Source organism: Aplysia californica, unplaced genomic scaffold (genome assembly GCF_000002075.1).
Source record: "Aplysia californica isolate F4 #8 unplaced genomic scaffold, AplCal3.0 scaffold00212, whole genome shotgun sequence".
In the NCBI taxonomy this organism is placed as follows: Eukaryota; Metazoa; Mollusca; class Gastropoda; order Aplysiida; family Aplysiidae; genus Aplysia; species Aplysia californica.
Window position 1 is genome coordinate 294,702 of NW_004797482.1, and position 19,308 is coordinate 314,009.

Sequence of the window (19,308 nt, forward strand, 5' to 3'; positions counted from 1 at the left end):
TATCCCCGTCCATGAACCCACCTGCTGACACACCATGCTACACTCCGAGGGGTCGAGCAGAATGCTGAATGCCGCCGCCCACACCCCGCCCGGCACATGCTTGCTGTTGGCCGCCACCAGCAGACGTCCGGCCTCACAGGAGGTCAAGGCCACGGCGATCCCAACACCGGCCGCCCGGACCTGTATGTACAATGGGAAGTTCAGTTTAGTTTTAGTAAGTGTTACAAGAGAGTAAAATACACACAAAAAAAGGAGGAGAGATAAGGAAGATAGATGTCTGATAGGAAAGAAGGAGCAAACCACATCAGAGCACCCGCCAACCACCCACAGTACAACTGAAACAACACTAGGTGTACTAAAATACCCACAAAAAACCCACCCCCAAAAACGACAACAACACAACCCCCCCCCGCCCAAATACAAAACAACAACAAACACTCTGTAAGAGTTTTACGGCACTTGCAACACAATAAGGTCATATAAGAGCCGAAGATTATAGGTGTTACAAGGGGGTAAAACACACAAAAAAAGGAGGAGAGATAAAGACGATAGATGTTTGATAGGAAAGAAGGAGTAAGCCACACCAGAGCACCCGACAACCACCCACTGGGACTACCCGGGCTGAGTGGGATACAACATCCAAGGAGACGGAAATATTGAGTTTTAGTTTTAGTAAGTGTTTTGCGACACTTGCAACACAATAAGGTCATATAAGTGCCGAAGATTAGAGGTGTCACAAGGGAGTAACAAACACAAAATAGAAAGAGGGGAGATAAGGACGATAGATGTTTGGTAAGAAAGAAGGAGCAAACCACACCAGAGCACCCGCCAACCACCCGTGGAGATATTGAGTATTAAAAAAAACCCCAGAAAAAACCCCCATTGCTAATCTATCACACGTCTTCTGCATGCTACAGTGAAGAGACTAACCATTACACCACAGAAGGCGATAAAAAAAAAATAGCGTTTGAACTTGTGCAAAGAAAAACATATCAACACAACACAATAACAGGCATTTAAAGCAGTCCTCCAATCATCAGTTGTCGTTTTTTTTTCTAAAAAGAAAAAAAAAAAGCAACGAAAAAACAACAACAAAACAACTTGAATATGACCTGAAAAGCGGGATCTCAGCTGAATGTAACTCCTTCAGTGCGGATCAGAGCGGGATCGAAGGGGTGACTTTGAGCAGACAGTCCAGCCCCTGGTCACTAAACTACTATAACAATACCAACACCAACAACAACAAAGCTATAACAACAATAACATCAACATCATCAACACCACCAACAACAATAAAGCTATAACAACAACAACAACAACAATAACAACAACTACAAAGCTATGACAACAAAAACAGCAATAAAGCTATAACAACAACAAAAACAACTGAAACAACAGGGACAACACTGACCTCATCATCCTGGTATGGTCACTTAACAACAACAACAACAACACCACCACCAACAACAACAACAGCAATAAAGCTATAACAACAACAACACCACCACCAACAACACCTACCTCAGCATCTCGGTAGGCCCAGAGAGTGAGCAACCAGTCCAGGCCCTGGTCACTTCCCGCCACACTGTCCCGCCGCGTGTACAGCCAGTTCTTCACCCATTCCTGGGGACATAATACGTCATTGATCCATTACACCGCCTATCCATTACGACATTTGTTTGTAACACCACGGGTCTGTTATGCCATTTATTGCGTCTTTTGTTTGGTAACGTTACCTATCCATTACGTCATGGGTCTGTTATGTCATTTGTAGCGTCTTTTGTTTGGTAATGTCACATGTCCATTACCTTACGGGTTTGTTACGTCATTTATTGCGTCTTTTGTTTGGTAATGTCATTTATCTGATACATCATGGGTCTGTTATGCCATTTGTTGCTTTTTTTGTTGGTAACGTCACCTATCCATTACGTCATGGGTCTGTTATGTGGATTGTTGCGTCTTTTGTTTGGGAACGTCATTGGTCTGTTGTGTCATTTGTTGCGTCTTGTGTTTGGTAAACGTCACCTATCCATTATGAAGTCGGCTGAACTTTGATCATTTCGGGGGCGGATTGAAAGACCCTGCCTGGCAGAGACAACCCACAACAAGCAAGACATAACAGCACCGACACAGACTGACGGACTGTGTACGGAAAATGAAGTCTTCAGTTCAGAAAAAAACGGTGAAATGGTATAGGTTTAACGTCCCTATCAACACTATTAGGTTATTTAAGAGGCAGGACCTCCAAGTATAACATCCATCTCCGAAAGAACCAGGCCAAACGGGAAATTCGTGCAATGTGTCTTTCCCAGGGACGCAACATTGGCCCGAGCTGACGCTCGAACTCCCGAACCCGCAATCTCACGATTATGGGTCCGGTATCCTAACCACTAGACCACCGACGCCACTCTTTAGCTTAGTTTTAGTAAGAGTTAATTTGAGTTTGAGTAAAGAGAAGCGCATCGACACAATTACGACCATACAGTGCACGGAAGAGGTATTTGAATTAATTAAGACTGACAGACTGAAAAAACAGAAGGAAAGAAAAAAAAGGTAGGACCTACCAGCAGCTCCGTTTTAGTAGAGGTTTTACGGCGCTCGCAACTGCATAAGGTCATATGAGCGCCAAGGGGTGGATGTCAACAGAAAAGTCCTTACAGGGAATCAGACTTACTCTGCTCACCTCTCTAGCCTCAACAGCACAAAGTCTGCTTCGACTATCAAGACACCCCGGAAATAGAAGGTCACAAGAGGGTGACAAACATACAAAAGAAGTAGAGGAAAATGAAGATAGTAAGGATTAGGAAAGAAAAAGCCGCAGTTCCCTGTCTAGCAGCTCTCTCCATATATCCGTTAAGTAAGAGTTTTACCTTTATAACACATTTATAGTTGTGAAGAAGATTAAAGGTGTTATGGGGGAGTAACATACAAAGAAAAGAAAGAGAGATAACGACGATAGATATTTGTAAGAAAAGAAGGAGCACACTATCACACCAGAGTACCCACCAACAATTCACAACTGTTGAAAATGGTGAAATAGTATAACAGGTTTAACGCCCCTATCAATACTATTAGGTTATTTAAGAGGCGGCACCTCCGAGTATAACGTTCATCTCCGAAAGGATCGTCCCAAAACTGGAATCTTCTCTGTCGAGATGTTGTGATGTTAAGTATTTCATTTGTAAGATACCTCTTCCCCACTAGAGAGGTCAGTAGCAGTCATCACTGGTCACGTATACGTTTGTTTTGTTTTGATAAATGTTTTACGGCACTCGCAACTGCGTAAGGCCATATGAGCGCGCGGGGCACATTAAACATTTCTAGTTTGATAAGAATTTAGAATTTTGCCCGGGCGGCGGCCGAAGCCTACTCTTACCGATTTTAGGAAGGACCATCAAGGGATCTTTTGTTTTTCTTATTTTTTTGTTAGTGTGTTACGGCGCTCGCAACTATATGAGCGCGCGAGACACACCAAACATTTTTAGTTGGTAGGAAATCTTGGATTTTGCCCGGCTGGCGGCCGAAGCCTACTCTTATCGACTTTAGACCACCATGGGATCTTTAATGAGCGCAGCGTGCACACGGGACCTCTGAGACTTTTCGCTCTTATCCGAGAAGGTCAGGTGTTATAACTTACCTACCATAAGATCAAGGAGGTGGCTGAAAGACAGCAGTAAGAAGGAGCCAAGGAGCAGCAGTAGAAAAGCTGCAGAAAGAGTCAGTAGCCCATAGGTGGTGGCAAAGGGGGGGGGGGGAGTAGTCAGAAAGTGGAGACGAAAGCAGACGACAGAACATGGCTAGAGAGCACGAAAGAAGGTGAAAGGTGAAACATTTTAGACAAGAAAATTTTCCGTCGCCTATTGAATGAGAGGCGAACACCGTAACTTCAAAATCCCGAGAGCCCCCGTGTTTTTGTTTTTTGTTGCTGTTGTTTTTTTGGGTAAGTGTTTTACGGCGCTCGCAAAGGCATAAGGTCATATGAGCGCGCGGGACACATTAAACAATTTCAGTTGGTAAAAGTTTTTGAACTTTGCCCGGTTGGCGGCCGCAGCATACTCTTGATCTTATCGATTTTAGACCACCAAGGGATTTTAACGTGTGCAACTTGCACACGGGACCTCCGAGATTTTGCGCCCTTGTCCGAGAAGGCTAGGTGTAGATCTTTCCTATCATAAGATCAGGGAAGTGGCTGAAAGACAGCAGTAAGAAGGAGCCAAGGAGTAGCAGTAAAAAGGCTGCAGAAAGAGTCAGGAGCCCAGGGGAGGGGACAAAGGAAATGAGGGGGTGGGGGCAGAAAGTGGAAACGAAAGCAGACGACAGAACATTGTCAGAGTGCAGGAAATGACGTGAAAGGACACAATTTTAGAAAAGAAATTTCCGTCACTATCCGGATTCGAACCCGGGACCTACACCTTTTGAATGAGAGACGAACATCTTAACCTCCAGGCCACGAGAGTCCCCCCCCCCTTCCTCCCAAGCCCCCGTGTATAAGTTTAACATTCCGGTCAACACTACGAGGGACCTCCGAATTTCACATCCATCTCCGAAAATTTGTTTGTTTTGATAGAGTAAAGAGGAGCACATCGACACAATAATGGTCATTTCGAGCTGAAACCCCCCCCCCCAAGATAGACAGACAGAAACAAAAAGAGAGAAAAAAAAGATGTAGGACTTACCAGTAGAACTCTCCAACCATCTGCAATCCCCGGTAGAACCAAACCAAATAGATGGAGAGCCTTAACCCCTCCACCCCCACTTCCCAAACTACTCAAGTTCAGAGCAACCCGTTGGGCATTCAAACAAGCGACATCCGCTCCAAAGTCCAGAACGCTGACGTAATCAGTACTAAAACGACTCTTATCATTTTCAGAGAAGGGAAGGAGCAGCCTTTTGACTTTTGGTAATCGGAAGCCGGTCTCTCCCTCGTTAATGTTAGCTACTGAATGTTCACAAAAGCCATTAGCAGAAAGTCTGAAGGCAGTTGGAATAAGTTAATTGCTACCTTCGGGTAATGGGAGATCGGATACGCTAGCGGCAACGTCAGGCTGGGAGGGATATTGCAACGTAACAAGAAACATAAAATAGACGATCATTTTCAATAGTCCATAACCAACGACGCATCTGTTGTTACTTCATCACTGGGGGAGGGAGGGGGTATTAGAATTTAATTTTTTTATAAATTAAATCCTTCGAGTTTCGAGTCTTGTATTTTAGAAACGTCAAAATAAAACTTTTACGGCAAATAATACAAATAGGTCATAGAGTGCAGAAGATTATCGGTGTTACTAGAAAGTATCATACGAAGAAAAGAAAGAGGAGTGATCAGAGCGACATATTATTTTTGAGAGGAAAGAAGGAGCAAACCACATCAGACCACCCGCCTACCACCAACGTGATAACTTTGATTTGGTTTGGGATAAGGCAAGGTTGTTCACTCCCTCCCCCCTCCTTCCCCCCCCCCCCAACTCTCTCTCTCTCTCTCTCTCACGCACACACACACACACACACACACACACACACACACACACACACATACATACATGCACATACAATTTCCCAGAAGACGTGCTAAAAGGACAAAATGTAAAATAGGAATAACAATATCTGTCCCCGCGGTTTTATGCACCCCGCACAATTTAGCAAAATTTTATCTTTTTTGTGTGCTTTATTTCTGATTATTATCCTTTATTATTCTTTGTTAAAATTAACAGAATCGCATAATTTCACATCTTTGGGATCAGTTTGCATATTTTCAATTTTTTTTCTTGCATAAAACGACGGGACAGCATAATGCTAACAATTTAACTTTGCAATTAAAATGTTCCCTCCGCCATTTATAATTTTTTAAACTGGCCACTAACTGGGAGGGTCAGGCTTGATTAAAAGACGTTCCAATACATTTAGGTATATTCAGGAGGAAAACCCCAGGAGAGGGAATTTTATTTGATGAAGCAACAGCAAAGAGCATCATATTATGTTCTTTGGAGAGTGTCAGACTGAGTCACAGGGGCTAACTTTGAAGGAAAGCCGTTTGCAAATGTGTCATCCAAGTATATTCACTAACAGTTAAGTTTTTGTAGAGGTTTTACGGCGCTCGGAACTGCATAAGGTCATATGAGCGCCAGAAGATTAGAACTGTTACAAGAAAGTAACAAACATAAAAAAGAAGAAGGGGAGTTGAGGACGATAGATGTTTGACAGGAAAGAAGAAGCAAACCACACCAGAGCACCCGCTAACCACCCACACATTCACTAACATCAAAGCAAAACAATGAAGAAGTAGATAAAATTCATTAAGACTTCGAAAAGGCAAGGGGGACTTAAATGTGAAAATAGGGGGTAAAAGCACTCGCGATATAGTTGGGACGTGGGTAATGGGTAAAGAGAAAGAACGCGGCGAACGTCTCATAGAATGGTAAAGAGAAAATAATTTCATGATTTCAAACAACTGGTATGAAAATCACACAAGAAGACGTAACATTTGGAAGAGTCCAGGGGGGGACAACCAGAAAACATAGACTTCGAACTCGTTCAGAAACGTTTTAGAAAATGCAATAAAATCATCAATATCATTGCCACGAGCACACTGTGATGATAGTGACCATGTACCAGCCATGTGTAAAACGCAGATGAGACTGAAGGAGCTTAAAAAATCAAAGTACCAACCCGAATTTGACATATTACTATTGGAAGAACTATGGAAGAAAATGTAAGACTCAATAAAGGAAGCTGTGGAAGAAAATATCCCCACCCCTCCAAAACAAAGGACAAAAAGCAAATAAAAATGGACGGGCCAGAACATATAAAAACCAATGGAAGAAAGAAAGCGGATGTAATCAACTGTGGAAAAGTAATACACCTCAAATAGAGAAATAAAGAAAAAAATGCAACGAAGCAAAAGAAACATGGATAAATGATCAGTTTCAACCAATAGAGACAAATCAAAAGAAAGACAGCCAATACATTCATTTTAAAATCAAAGAAGTAAGTGGGATAAAAGGATACTCAAATACTGGGAGGATAAGACCAAAAGGAGAAGATATTTTTATGGACAAAGGCGGTGTCTTAACCAGATGGTCAGAATACATACATAAAGAAGAACTTTTGAAAGACAATAGAGGAGAAACCCCCCCCCCCAAAAAAAAAAAAAAGAAAGAAAGAAAGAAATGGACCACCAATACTGTCAATAAGAAAATGAAATACGGAAAAGCCATAGGGACAAAAATATTCCAGTTGAAGTGACTCTCACTCTAGAGGAACTAGGCACTGAAATAACAACAGAGCTCTTAAATTCTACCTAACACAGCTGTGAGATTCCAAAAGATATGATGAAGTCAGTTTTTAGAGTTTTGCACAATTCGGCTTTGTTCTTGATAAGGGCACCAGAAATGCCATATTCACATTAGCAATGTTAAAGGGGAGATGTACGGAAGCACAGAAAATCGGTATCTACGCTTCATATATTATTCAAAGGCTTTCGATAAAGATGATGAGCTGTTGAAAATATTGGAAGAGCTAGACATTGATAAGAAGATCTAAAAATTACCAGGAATTTGTATTGGGACCAAAACACTGCTGTAAGAACTAATGGAGAATACAGCTAATATAAGCAGATAGGAAGAGGAGTGGGGAAATGATGAGTTATGTCACCAGACCTTTTTAACATATACAGTCAACGAATTGTCAGGAACATAGCAGAAAGTCTAGGCCTAAGTGAATGGTGATAATATTGGAGACAAAACATGTCTTTGATGTTAAGGCTCTTCGTTTGCGTCAGCAAAATATGAACAACAAAGTGAGATTAAATGACGGAGTGGGCCAATTATTATTCTCCGGGTCGGCTATGTGCTGTGTCAGATATCTTGCCGCCACCAACTCCACCAAGCAAATGGTGACTCAAATTACGGCCCGACTCGTATATAAAGGCCTGTGCTCCGAGTTCGTAGTCACACTCTCCAGTCCTTGCAATTGAAGCTCACTCACTCACTCACAGACAGTCCAGCCGTTGTCCACGTCGTCCCACAAGAAAACCAAGATGAAATTCCTTGTCTTCTCCGCGGCCGTCCTCGCCCTCGTCGCCCTTGTACGCTCCGATGAGTGCACAGACGTGTGCGGTCTGGGCTGCTCTGTGACCAACCAGGTGTGTATGCTGGTGCCTGCCGTGGACGCTGTGGTCTGCGCTCCCACCAACGATCTCTGCAAAAAGGTCTGCGAAGAAGGATGCAAATGCCTCGCAGACTGCTTGACCAACTGCCCGGCCAAGGCAGCGGGAGACTTGGTAGGCAACGCCATAGGTCTGGCCACAACTGCTGCCTGCCGCACTACATGTCGGGCAACTTGCGGTCTCAGCGTGGCCACCACTGCCGCATCTACCGGCGTGGACACCATCACCAAGATGATCGGCGCTCTGGTCGGGGGTGCTAAGGAATAATAAACGGCAACCGCTCCCCCAACAATGACCACATGGAGGAGTGAGTTCCCTTGACGAGACGCCAGCCTGCGGAAGGGGCCACATGACGTCACCAGCTCGTCACCATGGGAACCAGCTCTGAGGGATGACTGACGATTCCTGTGCCATGGACTAACGGAACTGACCACATGCATGACCACTCGTTTCTGAACAACGCCGGATTTTTTCCTCTTTAGACGTTTGACCTCTTCAGGCCTCTTCACGGCAAGCGTTATGAAGACAATCTGATGTGCAAATACTTGCTGGAATAAATCTCGATACAAGCTTTTCTAAAAAAACAAAACAAATCAAACGTCTTCTGCTTTCTTACTACAATAAGATCCAGTGTTGTATGTGTTGTACGTATTCATTGAGAATTATCATGACAAAATGACACAGAGTTAAACAACACTAGAGGCATCAAATAACATCTGCCAAATTTATTCCTTTTTTATGTACATGATAGTAAACGCCCCCATCGACACAATTTCGATCATTTAGGAGGCCGGCTTTCGACCCTGCCTGTCAGGGCCAACCAGACCTGAAAGGGATACAATGTCCCCGCAGAGAGACTGAGATACAAGCTAAAAATGCTTCCCACACGGGAATCGAACTCGGGCCTTCTGCTTTATAGTCATAGTAGAGGTTTTACGGCGCTTGCAAATGCATAAGGTCATATGAGCGCCAAGGGGTGGATGTCAACAGAGAAGTCCTTACAAGGAATCAGACTTACTCTGCTCACCTCTCTAGCTTCAACAGCACAAAGTCTGCTTCGACTATCAAGGTGGGTCACAAGAGTGTGACAAACATACAAAAGTGGTAGAGGAAAAATGACAATAATAAGGATTAGGAAAGAAAAAGCAGCAGTTTCCCGTTGTAGATCAGGCACAGTTATGAGCGTGACATTGGTGAATCAGCCCATTTACAATTCTACGGTGCATGAACGAGAAATGTCCTCCCTTTGGGAATGGCCTAAAGACACTTCAGTCAATGGCACAGCCCCAGGGGGGTGGGCCTTCTGTGTGAACGGTAAAGCGCCTATAGCTACACACTTGACCCCGGTAACGGCAACAACAGAACGACAAGGGTAAGCAAATCCATAGAATACAAAGACAAGAAACATATTTTTCACAATGGGTCATAAAATCTCTGAAAGCGTTATGAAATAAATCCCCACATTTCTATATCCTCATATGTTCACGAAAAGCTTGATGGCAAACTACGCTGGCTGTGCGAACTGAAAGATTATGGTTTTTGGCTTTCTGTTGACCACACTATATAATATAAAGGGTGAAAGTTCACACGTTCAAGACCTATAAAAAAGGGTTCTCTTTGTCTTAGAGGTACAATGTTTGCCTCTCAGTTAAAAGAACCCTGGACGGAAACCTGACAGCGACGAAAAAACACTTCTCCTTTGTCCTCCTTCCCTGTTGTTATGTACTCTCGTTTTGTCATTTGCATTCGTCTTCACTCTCTCACCCCCGCCCCCTCCCTGCTCCACCCCCGCCCCCTCCCTGCTCCACCCCCCCCCCCCTTATTCTTAACTCTTTACACTGCTACTCCTTGGCTCTTTCGCACTGTTATCTTTCAACCATATCCATGATCTTAGGGTTCGCAAGATTGAACAACCTTCTCAATAAAGCCAAAAAAGTTCGAAGATCTTTTTGTGCAAGTTCTGTCAATTAAAAATCCCTTGGTAACTTTAAAATCGATAAAAATAGGCTTCAGCAATCACCCGGGCTAAATTCAAAATGAATTCCTACCAAACTGAACACATTTTAGCCAATATATAGATGTATTTTTTTAATGAGTACTTTCGAAATATGGCTGCCTAGAACTTGAAGGCAAGGGGTCCTACAAAACAGTAAAAACAGTTTTTAAAATATGTAAAAATCAGTTGCACTGCAGGTTGAAGAACCAGTGGTCTGCTAACCCAGAGATTTAGTAGGAGAACGCAAAAAAGAGGAAACGACTGATATTTAATTTTCTTCAAAACTAATGAAAAAAAACGATTTTTTTTCAAACGTATGAGTCTTTAAATCATGTACGGCGCAGGCTTCAGCCCTACCTGACATGGCCAACCCGGGCTGAGAAAGGATACAACATCGCAGCAGAGAGATCAAGATAATCGATAAAACTTCTCCTCACTCTGGAATCGAACACGGGTCTTCCGGGTGAGAAAGCCAGGCACATAACTGCTACACCACAAATTTTGGTGCGGGGAGAGTCAAAATCACTTTCTTTAATTTGTTTTAGAGAGAGTTTTACGTTCTACAGAAATGTGGAACATCCATCCGGGTTCATTAGACATTAATAACAAAAGAATAGGACGACCACAAACAAAGTACAAGACATCTTCTAGACACCCCGAAATTCGAGTAAAACACACACTGAGTGAAACTGACAATCACCAGTTGACACTGCTCGGGGGAAATCTCTCTTGTGCCCTCCATGGTGGATTCTCTCAAGTCTTGGATACTCTTCAAGGTTTTCCCCACACACTTTGCCCTTCAAACACCCACAGTAATGAAAGTCCAGTGGACTCAGGTCCGGACCGTTTGGGGTCCAGCAGAACTCAGTCGGACTGGTTGTTCTGTAACCAAGATGGTTGTTCACCTATCCCAGAACAGCTTTAGCGTTATGAGCACCAGCCTTTTATCTTACTGGAACTGCTGGTTCTTTCTCCTTTCATTATCCTCAGTTTATTCCAAATCTACCCCCAGAACCATGACAAGATGACGAGGTATCGGCTAGAGTTCACCGAATCACGGATCACCTCAACATCTTCAAGAGTGAGTTATTCTTACAGGCTGCCTGCACTGTGTTACTCGGGACTTAGAATTCAAATTTTTTAAAATTTGTACATGTTGTAGCCCAATAAAAGATGGATCTTTTGGTTGAAACATGTTTGTTGCAGATATAATCTATCCCGTATTCCCGAGAAAATAATGTACAGGGCGATTTGGAAGACTTGTTTGCTGATACTTGGATACCTGGATGTGTCATCTTCGACTCAGAGGTTGACGTGTCATGGCCCTCCAATTTTTACGATTGCCAGAGGTCGTTGCACATTCTGTCATATCCTGGCCGGTCTATTTTTTTATGTTGTCCATCCGTGTTATTATTTGCCTTCCTCTGGCTCTCCGCTCCCCATCTTTCCTTTAAGTACAAAATGTACCTCTTTCACATTGGTCTCTTGACGTTATAAGTGGCCATAGTGTATTTTTCTACATTCTATTTTGTTCAGCAGGGTTTGTCTTTTTTGTAGAATCTGACACACATTTTTCAATCTTTGTTTTTCTCTTTGTTTTTCAACTTATTCTGGCCATTATACGGTAGCACCACATTTCAAAAGCATTTAATATGTTTTATTCTTTCCTTGTCAAAGTCCAGGTCTCAGCGCCATATAGGAATATGGGCAAGATGTAGCAATCTAGCATTTTGCTGATACAAGTGTACAGTACAAGAAAAGAAAAAACAAAAATGTGGTGTTTTTTCGTCGTCTTCAGATTTCGACTCCGAGTTCTTTTAACTGAAAGGCGAACACTGTAGGCTACATTTAAGACTAAGAGAGTCCTTTTTTTATAGGTCTCAAAAGTGTGAACTTTCACCTTTGATACAATGGGCAACAAAAAGACAAAAACCTTATTCTTTTAGTTTGCACAGCCTGCAGAGTTTGCCATCCAGCTTTTAATAAAAATAAAAAATTTTAATATGAGGATATAGAAATCTGGGGATTGATTTTGTAACGTTTACAGGATTTTACGAGCCATTGTGAAAACAATGTTTCTTGTCTTTGTATTCTTGACCATCCATTATTCATTTATAGAGGCACCAGCCATTCATGTCCAGGTGCTGTTTTAGCCGTCTGAGTATTCTATGGATGAGTTTACCTTTGGCGTTCTCTTGCAGACGTCTGTGGTGTAGCTATAGGCGCTTTACTGCTGCACACAGAAGACCCGAGATTGATTCCCGTGTGGGGAGTATTTTTATCTAGTATCTCAGTCTCTCTACTGTGACATTGTGTTACTTTCAGGACTAGTTGGCCCTGCAGGGTCGAAAGCCCGCCTCCTAAATTATCGAAATTGTGTCGATGGGGGTGTTTAGTATTACCTTCATTAAAAAAATATTAAGCAGATGTCATTGATGCATCTAAGGGTGTTTAGCTCTGTGTCATTTCATCATTATAATTCTCAAAAAAGGCAAACAACACAAACAAAACTGGATGTCTTTTTAGTAAGAAAACAGAAGACGTTTGATTTTTTTAAAGAAAAGCTCGTATTGAGATTTATTCCAGCGAGTATTTGCACATCAGATTGGCTTCCTAGCGCTTGCCGTGAAGAGGCCTCTGATGAGTCAAACGTCTACAGAGGAAAAAAATCCGGCGTTGTTCAGAAACGAGAGGTCATGCATGTGGTCAGTTCTGTTAGTCCATGGCACAGGAGTCGTCAGTCATCCCTCAGAGCTGGTTCCCATGACGACGAGATGGTGACGTCATGTGGCCCCTCCAGCAGGCTGGCGTCTCGTCAAGGGAACTCACTCCTCCATGTGGTCATTGTTGGATGAGTGGAGGACGTTTATTAGGCCTTAGCACCCCCGACCAATGCGCCGATCATCTTGGTGATGGTGTCCACGCCGGTAGATGCGGCAGTGGTGGCCACGCTGAGACCGCAAGATCCCCGACACGCGGTGCGGCAGGCAGCAGTACTGGCCAGACCTATGGCGTTGCCTACCAAGTCTCCCGCTGCCTGGGCCGGGCAGTTGGTCAAGCAGTCTGCGAGGCATTTGCATCCTTCTTCGCAGATCTTTTTGCAGAGACCATTGGTTGGAGCGCAGACCACAGAGTCCACGACAGGCACCAGCATACACACCTGGTTGGTTGCAGAGCAGCCCAGACCGCACACGTCTGTGCACTCATCGGAGCGTACAAGGGCGACGAGGGCGAGGACGGCCACGGAGAAGACAAGGAATTTCATCTTGGTTTTCTTGTGGGAAGACGTGGACAACGGCTGGGCTGTCTGTGAGTGAGTGAGTGAGCTTCAGTTGCAAGGACTCGAAAGTGACGACAACCCGGAGCACAGACCTTTATATACCGAGTCGGGATGTAACTCGAGTCACCATTTGCTTGATGGGGTGGGGAAGGGGGGGTGGCGTCAAGATATCTGACACGGCACATTAACGACGCAGAGAATAAGAATTGGTTATGCTGACACAAACGATAAACGTTAACATCGAAGACCTGTTTTCTCGAGGCGGATACCAGAGTACCCGCCAACCACCCACGGCGTGAGGTACGAATAACCACATTTCCAAGACACCGCAAAGTTGTAGTAATATCATCAGTAGTAGTAATATTAGTTGTATTATTGTACTTTTTCTTCGCCTTATCATTGGTGTTGTTTTTGTTAGCGTTCTTTTGAAGATGCTGCTACTACTGTTGCTCTTGTTCTTCTTGTTCTTCTTCTTCTTCTTCTTCTTCTACTTCTACTTCTTCTCTGCTTCTTTTCTTCTTACTCCTCCTCACCCTTCTGACCCCTCCCCCTCCTCCTTCTTTCTTTTCTTAGAAATACTGGGAGATTTGTGAGTGTTAAAACTGGGGGCTTCCTATCCAATATGTTCCATATGACTCTTGAGGTAAGGCAAGGTTGTCAACCATCCTGCTGCCAGACATACACAAACACGCACGCACGCGCGCGCGCGCACACACACACACACACACACACACACACACACACACACACACACACACACACACACAGACACACACACGCGCATGGACTTGCACACACACTTATATATACATACAAACATACATACACACAATTTTCCATGAGATGGAAATCTTCGGAATCTAATAGGGATAGTCAATGTCACTTTCCAGTAAAAACGCAATACACATCAATCAAGCTGGATTGTTTGAGAAAATAGAAGTACGTAGGCCTAACCATGGTCATTTTTTAGTACAGAGACAGACAGACTGACAGACTAACAAACATAAACAACAGAGGGAAAGAAAAGAAGTAGGATCTACCACTGGCGTCTTCCCACCTCCCACCTCACAGGTCTGACCCTTGCCCCCCCCCCCCCACACACACAGAAACAAAGCATTCAGTCCTGACGTAAGCCACGATATGATTATGTCAGCTTTTTATAATAGCCAGGACAGAAGGAAGGAGAGTAGCGGGTATCAAAACAAAGTCATCGATTAGAAACAGGACACCTCGTGCCTTTTTGGTTGTATCTTCATGAAATATTAGGAGGCGGTTACAAATGGATAGATGTTGTGAGTGGTTGGCAAGAGCTCTGGTGTGGTTTGCTTTGCTCCTAATTTCCTCTGTCAAACATAATTAGCGTCCATCTCCCCCTTCCTTCATCTTTCTGTTTGTTACTCCTTTGCAACACTTCTAAGTTTTCGGAACACACACGACTTAATCGTACTGCAAGAGCCGCAAAACGCTTACTCTTAACATACAAGATAGCTATGGGAGAAGAGTACGTGGTGCTCATTCCCCTGGACAAATTGGGGGTTGGAGGGGGGGGGGAGGGGAATTGGGTTTTTTCGAATCGAAGGAGGGGGGGGGGCATAGGAGGCCGGAAGGGGGTGTACACGACACCATCACCAAGATGAATGGAGCTCTGGTCAGGGGTGCTAAGGCCTAATAAACGGCCTCCACTCACCCAACAATGACGACATGGAGGAGTGAGTTCCCTTGACGAGACGCCAGCCTGCGGGAGGGGCCACATGACGTCACCAGCTCGTCACCACGGGAACAAGCTCTGAGGGATGGATGACTGACGACTCCTGTGACATGGACTAACGGAACTGACCACATGCATGACCACTCGTTTCTGAACAACGCCGGATATTTCTCCTCTGTAGTAGTGGTGGGCGGTTCCGCCGAAATCCAGTGTCGGTACTTTCTCGGCACCAGGTGCCGAGAACCGCCAGTACCGGCACCGGTACTGAGAGTGACACCAGAAGGTGACTTCACAGACTTCGCGTCTTGCGTCTAACGCCACGATCAGCGCCGCCGCACCCTCCCCCCCCCCCCCCCCCCCACACACACACCAGTAAGAGTTGGAGAGGCGAACTGTGACGCATAATACCTTTGAAGTTTGCCGCCGCGTGGGATTTAACTTTGCACGCAGAATTTTAAAAATAGTTATCGCCGCTAAAAATTGATTTCATTTTCGGAATCAGCGTATCAAAATAAACAAAGTGGCTCGCCCGGAACTTGATTTGAAGCCATATTTTAAATTTAAGCAAACTTCGTTTTTGATTGTCAATTTTGAATCTGAAGTCCTGTATCAAGGTCACTTGCTGCGTTGTGCATCTGACGTGACAGCTGCTAGACCTAGGCCTACACGCTGCACACTACCCGTGGCCCGGTAAGAAAAAAAACCCCGTCGCGTCGGCTCCTTCTCAGAGCCGGTATAACCGTTGATGTCAGCTCCTTCCCAGAGCCGTTACTGGAGTCCAGGTGTCGGTACTGACACCTCCTTCGGTAGAACCAGGAGTTCAGGTACTGGGTAGCCTACCGGTACCTGCCCATCCCTACTCTGTTGGCGTTTGACTCATCAGAGGCCTCTTCAGAGCAAGCGCTAGGAAGACAATCTGATGTGCAAATACTCGCTGGAATAAATCTCGATACAGAGCTTTACTAAAAACAACAACCCAAACGTCTTCTGTTTTCTTACTACATAAACATCCAGTGTTGTATGTGTTGTTTGCTTCATTGAGAATTATCATGACAAAATGACACAGAGTAAGGCAACACTAGCGGCATCAAATAACATCTGCTAAATTTATTCCTTTTTTATGTACATGATAGTAAACGCCCCCATCGACACAATTTCGATCATTTAGGAGGCCGGCTTTCGACCCTGCCTGTCAGGGCCAACCAGACCTCAAAGGGATACAATGTCCCCGCAGAGAGACTGAGATACAGGATAAAAATGCTTCCCACACGGGAATCGAACTCGGGCCTTCTGTGTGCAACGGCAAAGCGCCTATAGCTACACCCCTGACCCCAGTAACGACAGCAAAAGAACGCCAAGGGTAAGCAAATCCATAGAATACAAAGACAAGAAACATATTTTTCACAATGGGTCATAAAATCCCTGAAAGCGTTACGAAATAAAAACCCACATTTCTTTATCCTCATATTTTCACGAAAAGCTCGATGGCAAACTACGCTGGCTGTGCAAACTGAAAGTTTACGGTTCTTGGGTTTCTGTTGACCACTGTATATATAAAGGGTGAACGTTCACACTTCCGACACCTACAAAAAGGGTTCTCTTCGTCTTACAGGTACAATGTTCGCCTCTCAGTTAAAAGAACCCAGGGCCGAAACCTGCCAGCGACGAAAAAACACTCCCCCTTTGTCCTCTTTTCCTGTTATGTACTTGCTGGAACAGCTGGTTCTTTCTCCTTTCATCATCCTCAGTTTATTCCAAATCTACCCCCAGAACCTTGACAAGACGACGAGGTATCGGCTAGAGTTCACCGAATCACGGACCACCTCAACATCTTCAAGAGGACGATATTCTTACAGGCTGCCTACACTGTGTTACTCGGGACTTAGAATTCAACTTTTTGCTTTGTACGAACCAAAATTTTTCAAAATTTATAGCCCAACACAAGATGAACCTTTTTGTTGAAACATGTTTGTTGCAGATATCTATCCCGTATTCCCGAGAAAATAATGTTCAGGGCGATTTGGGAAATTTGTTTGTTGATACCTGGAGGTGCCCCACATCTTTCCTTCAAGTAGGCCTACCTCTTTCACAATGGTCTCATGACGTTTTATGTGGCCATAGTAATGTATTTTTATTCATTTTATTTTGTTCAGAAGGGTTTGTCTTGTGTGCAGAATCCGACACACCTCTTTGTTTTTCCTCTTTGTTTTCCAACTTATTCTGGCCATTCTACGGTAGCACCACATCTCAAACGCATTTATTTTGTTTTATTCTTTCCTTGTCAAAGTCCAGGACTATACGCCATATAGGAATATGGGAAAGATGTAGCATTCTATCATTTTGCTGATACAAGTGTACAGTACAAGAAAGGAAGACAAAGGTGAGGTGTTTTTACGTCGCCTCCAGATATCAACTCCGAGTTCTTTTAACTGGAAAGCCTTTTTGGGTCTTGGCAAAACTACACCCAAATGTTTAGTTAGTTGTAAGAGAAGTGGGAAGAACCAACTTATGTTCTGATTACATGCATTGTGTCATTAAATTCTGGTGCAGACTTATACACTTAGAAAATGACAGATATCCAAAGAAATGTTACATGAAATTATATCGTTTCTGTGAACTGGGCAGAGTCAACTGGGCTACGGAAGTTAAAAACTTATTATTTTAACTGGGTTTTGGATATGCCTGGTTTTCTCAAAATGTTGGAAGTACTAGACTCTTTCTCAGTGAAGTAAAAAGTAGACTTGTTGACCATCATGCGCAGAACATAGAGGAAAAAGTCTGTCGCAAGTATTATGTTTTCTTACAATTCCGTTTCAAGAAACAGCTGAATATATCACCAACCTCCCACGGTATTGGAGAAGAAGAATCATAGCTTTGCAAAAAAAAACCATAGCCTTCCATTAAATACCAATCTCTACCGATGGAAATTAACTAATTCGCCCTTATGTGAGAGGTGTAACTCTCATGAAATTGAAGATGAATTTCACTTTATTTTCTATTGTTCATACTTTGTCCATCAAAGGAAATTGTAAACCCCTCCTAGCCTGATTCGACCAGTCACAGAAACATGACATGTTTGACTCATGATAAGAGATATGTGCACAACCTGTACTTATTCATTATGGAAACTTTACTAATCAAATGAGTGTTTTATGTATTGTGATGTGGGCCAATGGCCTTAAACACTGAATAAACTTAAATACTAACTGAGAGGCGAACACTATACCTCTAAGACTAAGAGAGTCCTTTTTTTAATAGGTCCCGAAAGTGTGAACTTTCACCCTTGACACAATGGGCAACAGGAAGCCAAACACCGTATTCCTTTAGTTTGTACAGCCTGCATCATTTGCAATCAAACTTTTCCTTCCCTTTTTTTTTTTTAAATATGAGGACATAGAAATCTGGGGATTGATTTTGTGTTGTTTAGATGGATTTTATGAGCCATTGTGAAAACTGTTTCTTGTCTTTGTATTCTTCACCACCAATGATTTATTTATAGAGGCACCAGCCATTCATGTCCTGGTGCTGTTTTAGCCGTCTTTGTATTCTATGGATGAGTTTACCTTTGGCGTTCTCTTGCAGACGTCTGTGGTGTAGCTATAGGCGTTTTACTGTAGCACACAGAAGACCCGAGTTTGATTCCCGTGTGGGGAGTATTTTCATCTAGTATCTAGGTCTCTCTAATGTAACATTGTGTCACTTTCAGGTCGGGTTGGCCCTGAGAGGCAGGGTCGAAAGCCGGCCTCCTAAATGATCGAAATTGTGTCAATGAGGGCGTTTAGTATTACCTTCATTAAAAAAATATTTAGCAGATGTCATTGATGTCTCTAGGGGTGTTTTGCTCTGCGTCATTTCATCATTATAATTCTCAAAAAAGCAAACAACACATACAACACTGGATATCTTTTTTTAGTAAGAAAACAGAAGACGTTTGTTTTGTTTTTTTAGAAAAGCTCGTATCGAGATTTATTCCAGCGAGTATTTGCACATCAGATTGTTTTCCTAGCGCTTGCCGTGAAGAGGCCTCTGATGAGTCAAACGCCTACAGAGGAAACAATCCAGCGTTGTTCAGAAACGAGTGGTCATGCATGTGGTCAGTTCCGTTAGTCCATGGCACAGGAGTCGTCAGTCATCCCTCAGAGCTGGTTCCCATGGTGACG

At 43.6% G+C, this 19,308-nt stretch overlaps 1 protein-coding gene across 1 annotated transcript in view; it reads right to left on the reverse strand.

The window, feature by feature from the left end:
* Positions 1 to 19,308, reverse strand: part of LOC101845471 (rotatin) — a 91,526-nt gene that overhangs the window by 24,231 nt on the left and 47,987 nt on the right. The window contains exons 30-31 of the mRNA XM_005099409.3: positions 1,522 to 1,623; positions 22 to 180 (exon numbers count right to left, since the gene is read on the reverse strand). Coding sequence (XP_005099466.1) covers positions 22 to 180; positions 1,522 to 1,623 — 261 coding nt within the window. The remainder of the gene's footprint in view (positions 1 to 21; positions 181 to 1,521; positions 1,624 to 19,308) is intronic.